Source organism: Synchiropus splendidus, chromosome 18 (assembly GCF_027744825.2).
Source record: "Synchiropus splendidus isolate RoL2022-P1 chromosome 18, RoL_Sspl_1.0, whole genome shotgun sequence".
In the NCBI taxonomy this organism is placed as follows: domain Eukaryota; kingdom Metazoa; phylum Chordata; class Actinopteri; order Syngnathiformes; family Callionymidae; genus Synchiropus; species Synchiropus splendidus.
Genome location: NC_071351.1, coordinates 667,215 through 678,968, shown reverse-complemented (window position 1 = coordinate 678,968; position 11,754 = coordinate 667,215). Strand labels below are relative to the sequence as shown.

The 11,754-nt window shown below is 47.2% G+C and overlaps 2 protein-coding genes across 4 annotated transcripts in view; one reads left to right on the top strand and one right to left on the bottom strand.

The window, feature by feature from the left end:
- csad (cysteine sulfinic acid decarboxylase) overlaps nucleotides 1-11,754 on the top strand; it is a 44,437-nt gene that overhangs the window by 8,913 nt on the left and 23,770 nt on the right. For all 3 annotated transcript variants that reach the window (XM_053850489.1, XM_053850484.1, XM_053850482.1), the window contains exon 2: nucleotides 5,793-6,005. The gene's annotated coding sequence lies outside the window, so the exon portion shown is untranslated. The remainder of the gene's footprint in view (nucleotides 1-5,792; nucleotides 6,006-11,754) is intronic.
- hoxc13a (homeobox C13a) lies at nucleotides 943-4,023 on the bottom strand. The gene is made up of 2 exons (XM_053850492.1): nucleotides 3,308-4,023; nucleotides 943-1,671 (listed from the first exon to the last, which is right to left on the bottom strand). Exons 1-2 carry the CDS (start codon nucleotides 3,960-3,962, stop codon nucleotides 1,415-1,417), a joined length of 912 nt encoding a protein of 303 aa, XP_053706467.1. The 5' UTR covers nucleotides 3,963-4,023; the 3' UTR covers nucleotides 943-1,414.

Sequence of the window (11,754 nt, the reverse complement as noted above, 5' to 3'; positions counted from 1 at the left end):
AGTAGCAGCGATAGTGAGTGTTTGCCAGCAGTTCCAGTGCCCAGTGTAGCTGTGGCTAGTTGTGTTCCAGCTGGCTCTGCGGTGCCTCGCTGTGGTTCCTTGCGATTGTTGTATGCGCAGTGATGGGCGGACGAGTGTCTTGGTTTCATCATTAGCGCATTGAAAGCGCGCCGTTTCTGTCGCGCTATGAGCAGTTCGCAGCAGTTTGCAGGCGGCGATGACACGGAACCCCTCTTGTTTGGTCCCAGATGACTTACAGGTCGGACAGTTACACACACTAACCCGTGGAGCACCTGCACAGGTTCACCTGTAATTAAAGACGACCTCTGTCTCTCCCTCACACACACGCACACACACGCGCACATCGCCACCCCGGCCTTCACTGAGGAGCGTATCAAAAAGGATCGATAAACACCGCAGGATGGACAATCAAACGGTTCCGACATTGACGTTGCGTTGGACTCTACTACTACTGCCAGTACGGCGGCTGCTGCGGCTGCTGTGAGCGCCTGCGTGGTGTACTAGGCCCGTGTTTTTGGCTCTGCGTGTCTGGGTTTTCAAACCATCGCACTCCGTTTTATGCCAAAATATTTTGCAGAGCTTTTCTTCTCACTTACAAATCATTAGAATTCGCAATGACGAATGAAAACGGGTCCAGTGTAGTTTGACTCCGGACGCCACCGCCGCTTAGTTGCCCAAACAACTGCACTGCTCCCCAGAGTTTCGTTCTTGGGGTTCGCACTGAAGAAACAGCGTGACGTTTCACTGCAGTTCATGAACAACAGCGGAAAAGCTCTCTGAAGAAAGTTGTGTTAGAGGAGCTGCAGCAGTCCAATGAGGAAGATGATGATGATGATGATGATGACGAGGAGCCAGTCTGAGCAGAGGGGAAGTGAGATGACTGATCATTTCATCATCATTTATTTATGAAACACAGCTCGACAACACAACACAGATCACGACCGCACCAGAACCGAGCTGATCCGAAGCGACACCAACGAAGAAGTGAGGACGTGTCCGTCGAACACGACTTAAATAAGGGTGGTTGATTGCACTACACATAGGAACCAAGTCTTCTCTCCCCGCACGCACGATTTTTGTTGAAAATGGAAAAGTCTTTCAAGTTCAACATGCGATGACGCCACGACCCTCGTGGCAGCAAGGGTTCCATCAGAAATGTCTTCGGTCCGATATAAGGTTCGGAAGGGAGATACATATCAACAAATACATTTTAAATATTATATATTTATATATGTACAGTCGTATAAAACAAACGTGACGCCATTCTCTGATGTGTTCACGGCCTCTGGAGATTCTCCGAACGGAACTGGAGTCGATGGTAGAAAAATAAAACGGAGATCTTCACTAGAGGATGTCAACTCATGTCATGAAGAGTCGAGATATTCACGCGGCATCAGGTGGCGTGCATGTGACTGTTCTTGGATTTACTGACGAACTTCTTCTCCTTCACCCGCCGGTTCTGGAACCAGATGGTGACCTGGCGCTCGGACAGGTTCGTGGCCGCCGAGATTCTCCGCCTCTTGTCTTTGGTGATGAACTTGCTGGCCGCGTACTCCTTCTCCAGCTCCTTCAGTTGCACCTTCGTGTACGGGACGCGCTTCTTGCGGCCGCGGCGGTAGCTGCTGACTTCCGGCTGCAGAGGAACCACGTCTGTGGAACCAGAACACATTGTTAGCGCGCGCACGTGTGTGTGTGTGTGTGTGTGTGTGTGTGTGCGCGCCACTCATTTCTCCTGCAAGTCCCAGATTTAAAGATCCTAATTAAAGTAAAGGCCAGCAATGTTCAATTATCTGCTCGATAAAGAGATGCTTTGTCTGCGGAGGAACAATTAACGTTTCTGTCCTGAGGCTGCAAACACACACACACACACACACACACACACGCATACTTACATCTTTGATGAAGTGAAACTTAAAATCATACTTTTGCCCTTGTGTAAATACTTGAATCACGTTTATTCAAGTATTTACACGTCAGAGAAAAGCAGCCAGCTCCAGACATGACAGGACGTGTGTGTCCGTCGATGTAAATTATAATAATCATTCCAAGTGTGAGGCTTCAAATATGTGTGTGTTCATATAATTGTGCGGTTAAAGCAAGATGTCAAATGTTTCTTTCCCACGTGAACGAATAGCAATTCAGTTACAACACTCAAAACCAATCACATCATTTTAACTGAAATATTCCTTAGTTAATTTGATGTCTAAACTATTTTCAGTGTGTGTGTGTGTGACACACGGAAATCATCACAATTCGAACACAATCGTAACTGTAATAAATGACGGAGGTCATGATAGCGAGAGTCTTTATTTGGAAGAACCAACAGAGTAAATCTAGTTTCCACTTTAACATAACTATTTCAGAAGTCACAAGTCTGTTGTTTCCCGCGCAGCATTTGTGCGGGATGTAAAGCCATTTTAAAATTATGAAGTCGACGTGTAAATGCGCACGCGCCCTTGAGTTTCTGGGTTTTAGTAATAATAACAAAATTTGTTATTCAAACGTTTCTGCGCCTGGTCGCAACTCGAACTTCATATTTACGTCATCTGGTCAATATTTAACTTGACTTGAAAGTCATCTTACTTTAAGTAGTGTCACGTGATATCGTCATCTGTGAAGGATGGCGTATTTTTTTTACTTGATTTTTTTAAATTAAATATTAACACTTTTTCAGCACTCATCAGGCGCTAGCATTGGCGCCTGAGCACACACACACACATTTCTTTGTTGTTTCCAAATCAAAACAATTCCAACATAAAGTCACACTTTAATTCGTGTGTGTTTGTTTACAGTCACACGCACAGGACCCATGCGGGCTATCGTGTTCGTGCCTGCGTGGCTGCTTTCAATTCACTATGTCCACATTTGTCAAGATGGCAACGCGCGCACACACACACACCTCTGGTCCAGTTCACTCTTGCGATCGAGTGTCAGTCTGTTCGTGAGTCGGAAGTGGATCAGAACAATTCGTGTCGACGTGATCCGGACGCAGCCTGATTTATGAGCCCAGTCGGAACACAGTAGGCATCGCATATTGTCTTACTGGGAGGGGTGGGGGCGCCAGCGGTTCTGGTCCTGTTGCAATAGCGTCTTCATCACGTGACAAGGCTGCGAAACCGCGGTTCTAAAGATACCGGAACCGTTGCTGCGGTGCCGTCCAGAGCATTACTGAATGCTTTTGCGTCGCAATCCATTAGAGTGGTCCAACATCCGGTTCTAGGACCGGGGTGACCGTGCACCCACACACACACACACAGGCAGACGCGCGCGGGACTGACCGGTTTACCTGGGAAAGGTGACTTCCACAGATGGGACTGGCTCTGGTCCTTGGAGCAGTACACCTGTCCGTCCCAGCCATTGGACAGAGCCCAGTGCTGGTACCCTTCCATGGGGATGAGAGCGTCGTGTCGCGGCTCCGGGTGCGCGCTGATCCCTGGCACCACAGACACGTCCAGGTATCCCGGGACCGCCTGGTAGGAGCTGGCGAAGCTCGGGTAGAAGGCGAACTCCTTGGCCCGGGTGGTCAGTTCCTCGCCGGTCAGCGCGCCGCTGGGTTCGGCGTACTTCTCCGCGGGGTGGTACGAGCACGGCTTCTGCTGCAGGTTGTGCGAGTGGGACAGTCTGCAGCCGTAGTACGGATTCCCGAACGGGTACCCGTAGCCGAGGGACGCGCTGGACGAGGTCTGGGGCGCCGGGCATTGACGTCCGCCGTCGCCCGGGGAGATATCCGAGTAGACGGAGCTCTGGTGGGTCGCGATGGTGCCGGAGTGTCGGCCCAGCGCTGGGTGCGACATCAGCTCCCTGCAGTGGCTCGCCGGGCAGTTGGCGCTCAGTCCGTCCATGGTCTGGCTCTTGTTTGGGCTGTTGTCATTGGAGCTCTTTTCGTAAACGTACATGAGCGCGTCCGGCCAGCGCGGGTGCAGCACCAGCGAAGTCGTCATATCAGGAGCTGCCGGAGCTTTTTAAAAGTCGACTACTCCAGGACGGACACCTCATTTCCAACTACATTTTACACTCGGCGCATGCGCACTGCGCGGCCCCACTGTGTCCACTTCATTAAGAGCGTGGCACGTGACCTGATAACGAGTCCCATGAGATGAAGCCTGCGAGTTCGGCTGGTCCCGCCCTTTAAAGAGCCCACGCCTCAGCCGCGACGCCGGGTCCGCTGCTTGAGTCCCAGAGCGCTGATTGGTCCGCGGCGCGCAGACCCGGACCCTTAAAGGGGTATTTGAGGGGGGAAGGGGGGCTGCTCTGAGTTGGCCGACTGTCTTTCAGGTCCATCAGCTCGGTTCTGTTGTCGAGAAAAATAAATCTATCCTAAGTAATTGAGTCCAATATTTGTTTTTAAAAAACGTAACAGTGTAACTTTGTATTTCGCGTTTTCATTCGTACAAGCGTTTCTCTCTTATGAACGTTCAAAAAGAAGAGCCTTCGTCTGTACTTTATTCAGACCATCATTATTATTTTTTATAATAATAATAATATAATTTATAATAATTTTGTCCTCGCTCTAAATCTCAACGACCACAAACGTTCAACACGCGTCACAACCAAACCAGTGCTAACTTTCACTTCAACTAAAACTAGTTGACAGAATCTTCCCTCACGGCTCATGTCTTCTCTACGTACTTAAATCTGAGTCACTGTCGTGGGACAAATGGCGTCATTCTAACAGAATCACTATAATTCGCACTTTTTATTTGATTTTATTTATTTTTTTACTTGTCAGAAAGTAACTAGTTTGCCTCTTTAGTCCTAAACACACACAGGCCGAATTGTTGTAAAATAGAAAAGCCAACGAATAGCAAGACAAGACATCAGCTGGAACTCGACGGAAAAAGGTGGTTTCTGAAGACGCTCGAGCCTCGCTTGGACGTAAAAATGAAAACGAGCAAAAGAAAACTTGAACTTAAATACACTGTACACAGATGGGTATTCGTGGGTGGAAGCCTTCCAGATGCATTCAAGGGCGCAAATGAAGTCAATCTGCTCGTTTGTTGTATCTTGAAAGACAGAAACTTCATGTTGACGCGTCTGTCTTCAGCGCGGTTTGCAAGTTCACATCTTTACTGACAATTCTCTTCAACCAAATCCTAAATTGAGTTTTTCGTTCCCGTGGACCCGAGAGGACCTGAAGAGCCAAACGACGAAAGCTATTATTATTATTATTATTATTATTATTATTATTATTATTATTATTATTATTATTCGCACTAATAGTCTGGAGCATAGTGCTGTGGTTATTTATTTGTTGCTAATACTTTGTGAATAGACAAGACTTGCGATAAGAGGAAGGATTTTCGAAGTTTAATTCTAATTTAAATTTTAAATTATTGGAACTGTGTGTGTATGTTTGAGAACGTGATTTGCGTTTTTGGTGATAATATAATCAGATGTTCCTCTCCATTTTTTGTTTCGAGTTTCTTACGCGTGAAAAGAGCGTTTGTTTTGTTGCTGCAAATAAACGTAATAATACTATGACGTCGTTTATTTTATTTTTTTTCCAGTTTATGAAGTTTTATTTCGGTCTAAGTGATGAAAAGTGTCGTAAATTTTATCAGACTTAGAAAGGGTCTTCAAATCATTAGAAAATTGTGTTTCCGTGGAGATAAATTCATACCAACTGCGAGAATCGAACAGTTGCTCTGAAATGTTGTGACGGTTTTTTAAATACGTAATGTATCGATTTTATGAATGTCCTACCGAACTCTAAATTAAAATTGATGATGCATTTTTCTCTGATTCTAAAGAGTCGTTGGTTGTGTCCGCAGAAGCGTCAGCGAGGCTGCGCCAGTGTTGCATCAGTCACACACGCCACCGTCCGTCTCCAAGACGAGCCCTGAGGAGAGCTGACACATGTCACTCGGTCCAGATTGAGGCCCTGGAGTGCGCGGCAGGATGTGGATCCAGGACGACATGATGCGTCTTTTGTCTGCAGCCTGCACGACGTCTCACCGGAAGCTCCACGGAAGTCCAAGGTCAAGGTAGAGAGAGACAGGCAGACAGACAGGGTCGTAATCCGAGTCTAGACGGACAAGAATGAACTTCACACTCTAGAGACTGCTGTCCCCCCCCCCGCACGCCTGCTTCAAACTAGAGGCCCAAACACCTGAGACCAAATCTATGCTCAAATCACTCGAATAGCGATCACCACAATCATTTCTGGTATTTTCCCACAAACTCGGATTAGGTGTTTCCGATAATCCGACCGGCGATGTTGCGTGTACCGTCCTCGCTCCCGCTATCACGCGCTGCTTCCGATTGATTTTGGAACATTCTGACAAGTCGGACGGCACTCTGTTGCTTCTCTGATAGGCGACCTTTTGCTCTGTATAGTTCTTTGACATGAGAATGACGTTTGCACTTGGTGCAAGTTCTCCCGCGGTGTGACTTCAACTGTTCGTCCGAGTCAGGATTTGCCCCCCAGTTAAACCAAGACAGGGCTGACGCGTCGATATGCACCTCTGGACACATCTCGTGACTGTCCTGTGTGGTGTTCCAGTGCACTGTGACGTGTTGCCCAGCGTTTGTGATGTTCCGAAACATCTTGTTGTGTCGTCAACACACAAGCCCACACAAAATTGCTGCAAAACACTATTGCTATAAATAACACTATGTTGATGAATACTACTAATGCTAATAATTTTCTTTTGAAATGTCGCTCAACTTTATGACGTCACTGGAGTCTCGCTCTTTGCATCTGTATCGTTCAGACTCACGTTCGAAATAATGATTGTGACTGACTTGTATTTTGAAACTGACCTCATTCATTCCTCTAATACGTCTTCACTCGCACTTACCTGACCTGTCTTTTTGCTTCACGTGTGAGTTCTCTACGTTCTCATTGAGTTGGTTTTCACTGTGAGCGTGGTTGTATCTGCTTCAGTCTGGCGTTGAGGTTGTTGTTTACCTGAGCTGCGGTCGTTAAGATGGACGTTTGAGAAACGTTGATGACAATATTGTTGATGATGTCCAGCACACTGACTGACTGACCAGTTATTGTGATTTGGCGTTTTTCACATTCACCCACTGTGGCACTGCTCAGTGGCGTCTTCAGGCTGCAGGCGCCACTGCTGTGGTGTGTGTTTCATTGGTTAGGCAGGCTTTTTCTTTTTATTGTGCAGTTGATCAACAACATCGCAACACAAGCTAACTCATAATCACGTGATCGGTTCTAGGTCAGTAAAAGTAGTTTTTTACAATTGTATGCAAGTTTGGTTCAGAGTACTGGTTTAGGTTAGCCATGTGTTTAGGATGGTTAAGTAAAGGGTGAAAGGCTGAGCTAAGCATTACGTCAATGAGTCACAAAAAAAGCAAAACAAATGTGTGTGAGGGGACCTTTTTTTTTTGTTTTGCCATACTTGTGAGAACATTTTGGCCTGTTCTCACAAGGTTTAGAGGGTTAGAACATAAGTTATAAGTAGTTCATTATAACTGGGTTTCAGTTTCTGGTTAAGATGAGCCATGTGTATTGAATTTACAGGTTTAGCGGGAGAGGCTCAGGAAAGGGTTATGGCAATAAGAGGTTCTCACAAGGATAGAGCTGCAAACGTGTGTTTGAGTGTGTGCCGTTGTCCCCCTTCAGTCTTTAGAGAACATCATGTTTCTGTTGCCCTACAGTGGTCACCACAGTTTTGACTCACGTCAGGAGAAGTAGCCAACATTCAAGGTCACCAGGGATGACGGTCACATGGTTCATTAACTTGGCGTATAGTGTTTGCCAGTGAAACACGCATTTTGTTTTTTTTTTCTCCTTCACACACGCATTTCCATCAGCTTTGTCCTCACCTCACTCATCAGACTGACAAAAGCAGATTGAAAGGTAGTTTTCCCTTTCGTTTCCCACGCAGTCCTGAGTGACTTCTGTCTTATTTTTCCAGTGCTGTGGCTCCCTTGTCAATATACCTGTTTCCCTTTGTGTCTGTGGCGTCTTTACATTTAACTGCTCCTGAACCCCTCTCTTTGTGGCCACACGGCGACCAGCGGTGATGTCGAATTCATTCAAGTCTCATTTGCTCACTAGTTCTCCTAGGCACAGACGTTGGGGCTCTGACACACCTCATCTCAGTCTCGACCGCATTCTTGTCCGACGGCTCTTGAGAGTTGATCTTTTACCTGTCCTCTCATTCGGACCCGTTGCTCTTGTTGAGGACGACCATGCGTTCTGGTCAACACCTGTGTGAAGGAGAGACCAGTGAGAAGGTGGACGGCCCGAGGCAGGCCGCAGCATGCACTGTTCCAGCTGTCCTGGTAAGCAACACACCGAGCAGGTTCTCCCACAGTTGCAGTGGTGACGCTTGTCACTCCATGAACTTGGATTCATCAGGAAAATATTTATGTTGAGAAGTGGGCGTCTCACTTCACTGCTGGGGTGTTGTGAGGGTTGAGGTGTCTCCTGCTCGCCACCGTCCTCTCCCTGTGCTGCAGGCCAGTTGGTCTGGTTGACTGCTGCTCAAGTGCACAAACATGAGATCTTGGAGTGGATGTTCTTCATGTTAAGCTAAGTTAGCTGTTAGCCGCATTAGCCAGGAGACCTGGTTGAGAGCACCACTGAGTGATACACAGCAACATAGTCATTGGTTTCCTGCATTCAAAGCGATCAGCAACATGACAGCAGCACCGATGACGGAGTTTCTTGCTCAGAAATAATCCAAACTCACAACTCTCCCTGTCTGTTTGCCATGACATTCTGTTCAGTTTGTGGAGAAAGTCTATCGGTCATGAAGAGACTTTGATAAACTGTGTGCTTGTGTGTGTGTTCTTGTACTTCTATCTCTATGAGATGCAGACATGAGGTGCAGACATTTTGGCCGGGCCTCACTTTGTCAAGTCTCCTTCTGAGGGTTAACTAACAATATAGCTTGGTTATTATAATTGGGTTTTAGTTTGGTGAAATGTAAAGGTTAAGTGTATTTGTTAAATGGTTAGGTTTCGGGTGAGAGGCTGGGGAAAGGGTTATGGTCAATGACGGTCCTCACTAAGATAGGAAGACAATCCTCCGTGTGTGTGTGTGTGTGAGAGAGAGCGAGAGACAAACGCGCGTGTGTGTTACCATGCCGTACTAAATTGGGTGTCAGTTTTGTTCAGACTCCTGGGTTAGGGTAGCCATGTGTTTTGGATGGTGAGGTTTCGGCGGCGAGGAAAGGCTTATGGTAACGAGAGGTGCTCACAAACACGGTGCACCAAGCCTGTGTGTGTGTGCTGAAGGGAAAACGAAGGCGGATTGATTCCTCACATCGAGCCGTTATGGAGGCTGATCAGGGACGAGTTCACGGAGTCACAGACTTAAGACGGTCACAAGCAGCGGCGGGGGGTTTTGTCGGCCCGAGGCTGCAGAATGAAGTCCAAGTTCAAGTTAGCTCGGCGGCCAGGGCCTCCACAAAGACGCATCGTCAATCATCTCGTGGCGCGCCGAGTCAGTCCGAGCTGAGGAGTGTGACGGGCGCGCGCGAGGGTCAGCTCGTCTGTCCCAAGTGTGTCTGTTACTGTCGGTTAATTCCAACAGCGCTCCCGTTGCGAAACCGTTAGTTTGGTCAAAATAGACATCGGCCTGAAGACGTGATCAGCCGTGTGTCGTCATCGCTCATTTAGAGCACTCACTGGCGACCTGACTCGAAGTATGAAAAATGACAGTGTGTGTTCGACTCCGCGTTTCTGCTCCACAAACATTCGATGCGTTTTCATGAAAAAAAAAAACTGTCCGCGGAGGTGACGTCATACGTCAACCTTTTAAAACTAGAGTAAACAAGAAGTGGACAGACGGAGGTTGTCCGGACCCGCGGGAGCTCTGAGGCCCACTGTCTTCATGAAATCCAACGGAAATGATGTTTTCTGGTGGACTCGAACCTCCTGAGGCGGGTCCAAACAGGACAGGAACACACCAGCTGCGACAACAAGTCATCCACATCCAATTGATTTATTTATTAATAACTTCCTTTTCCATCCTGCTCTTCAATTACGCGACGCCAGAACAAGCTGGAGGCCGGAGCACGACGACGTCCAAGTTCACTGTCATACTGTGTGTGTCCCCAGGATTTCTTTTTAATAACCAATTTCAAAAGAATCCCGTGCTTTCAAACGAAAAACGGAATTTGCGTTCGTCTAATTCTAAACAACTAGATCGGGGCGCGAGATGAACTTTCGTATTTCAGTCAATCGAGCTGCTCGATAGCATTTCAGTTTCGTTCGACTTCGTCCATCGGCTCATTTCTGCGGCTGCTTTCGCCGTGTTGGACCCCTCCTGTAAACGGATTTAGACGTCACCCGCGGGTAACTCTCACCGATGTTCTATATGCAGAGCGTCCGCGACGGCGTTCGTTTATTTTAGAGCCAGTCTGCATCGGACCGGCGGACTGGGTCTCTGTTGAACTGCTTCTGTCACACTCATTCGTTGTTTCGACGTTAAAGAAAATAGTTATTATCATTTCTGCTGCGCGCGCGCGCGCGTGTGTATGTGCTGCATGACGTCAAAATCGCAGGTAAATAAATTAAATTTGTAAGTAAAAATAAAGCGTCGTTTCATCACGATTGTTCGACACAACCGCACAACAGAAAACGACATTTGAGTGTAAGCACTTGTTTCCATCTCGGTTAAAGAATGTTCTGATTCACCCAGTGTTTTCCCTGACGGTCGAATAATCCACTCGTGTTCGCCAGCGTGGGGTCCGAGGATCTGGACCCGGAAGAGAGCGAGCTCTCACCTGAGACTGACATTCTCTGCGTTAATGAAGAATTCGACCGGCCGACACACTTTCTCTCTCTCACACACAACCTCACCACCCAGTTATTTTGATGTGTTAACCCGCTAAACCTTGTGAGGGCAGGCCAAAATGTCCTCACAAAACACAAGAAGGAAGCTTGTCAAGACTTGGAACACAGTAGTATGGCCACACACACACACACACACACACACACACACACACACACACACACACACACACACACACACACACACACACACACACACTACAGGAAATGTGTGTGTACTAGTATAACGATACTTGTGTGGACCTTTAGCTATTTATGGGACCCCTTTGTCGGTTCCCATGAGGTTTAAGTCTCATTTTGAAGATTAAAACTTCAAAATAACTGGCTCATTATAAGTGGGTTTCAGTTTGGTTCAGGGTCCTGGTTAAGGTTAGCCATGTGTTTTGGATGGTGAGGCCTCGGGGGAGAGACTGGGGAAAGCATTATGGCAAGTGAAATGAAATGTCCCCAGAAAACATAAGACTTTGAGTGTGTGCGTGTGTGTTTTGTTTTCTTTCTTCTTTTAAATGAGAAGTGACGTCATGTGACACGCTCCACCAAGTTTCCGTCTATGTCATGTAATGTCGGCATCAGTCTGGTGAATGCCTCCAGTCGAGTGTTTTAGTTCCTGTTCGGGTGAGAAAGAGAATTTTCACATGTGAGTGGCTGAGAAGATGGAACTGTGACATCACATCACGCCAAGAAATTAAACTTGATGTAAACCGTGATGGAATAAAGCAGTGACCAGCCATTGATGAGGTTAGATCTCGTGATGATGAAGAGAGCAACCACCATCATCGCAGCTGCATCCCAGCTAGCCAGGGACTTCATGTGGCTCAGTCAGAGACACCAGGAGAACATTAGTAAAAGTCGGAGCTTCATTTTTACTTTTTGAGGAAGTGATCATGTGAGTGGACCTCTGGCACCAGTGCAGCCTCCACAACACACACAGGACGCTCCTGTGGTCTCATGACAGTGGTGTCTCTG

Coding starts and splice junctions, on each gene's coding strand:
- hoxc13a (XM_053850492.1), bottom strand. CDS start 3,962: ATGACGACTTCGCTGGTGCTGCACCCGCGCTGGCCGGACGCGCTCATG. Junction 1,672..3,307: donor GTGGAAGTCACCTTTCCCAG/GTAAACCGGTCA, acceptor CTGGTTCCACAG/ACGTGGTTCCTCTGCAGCCG.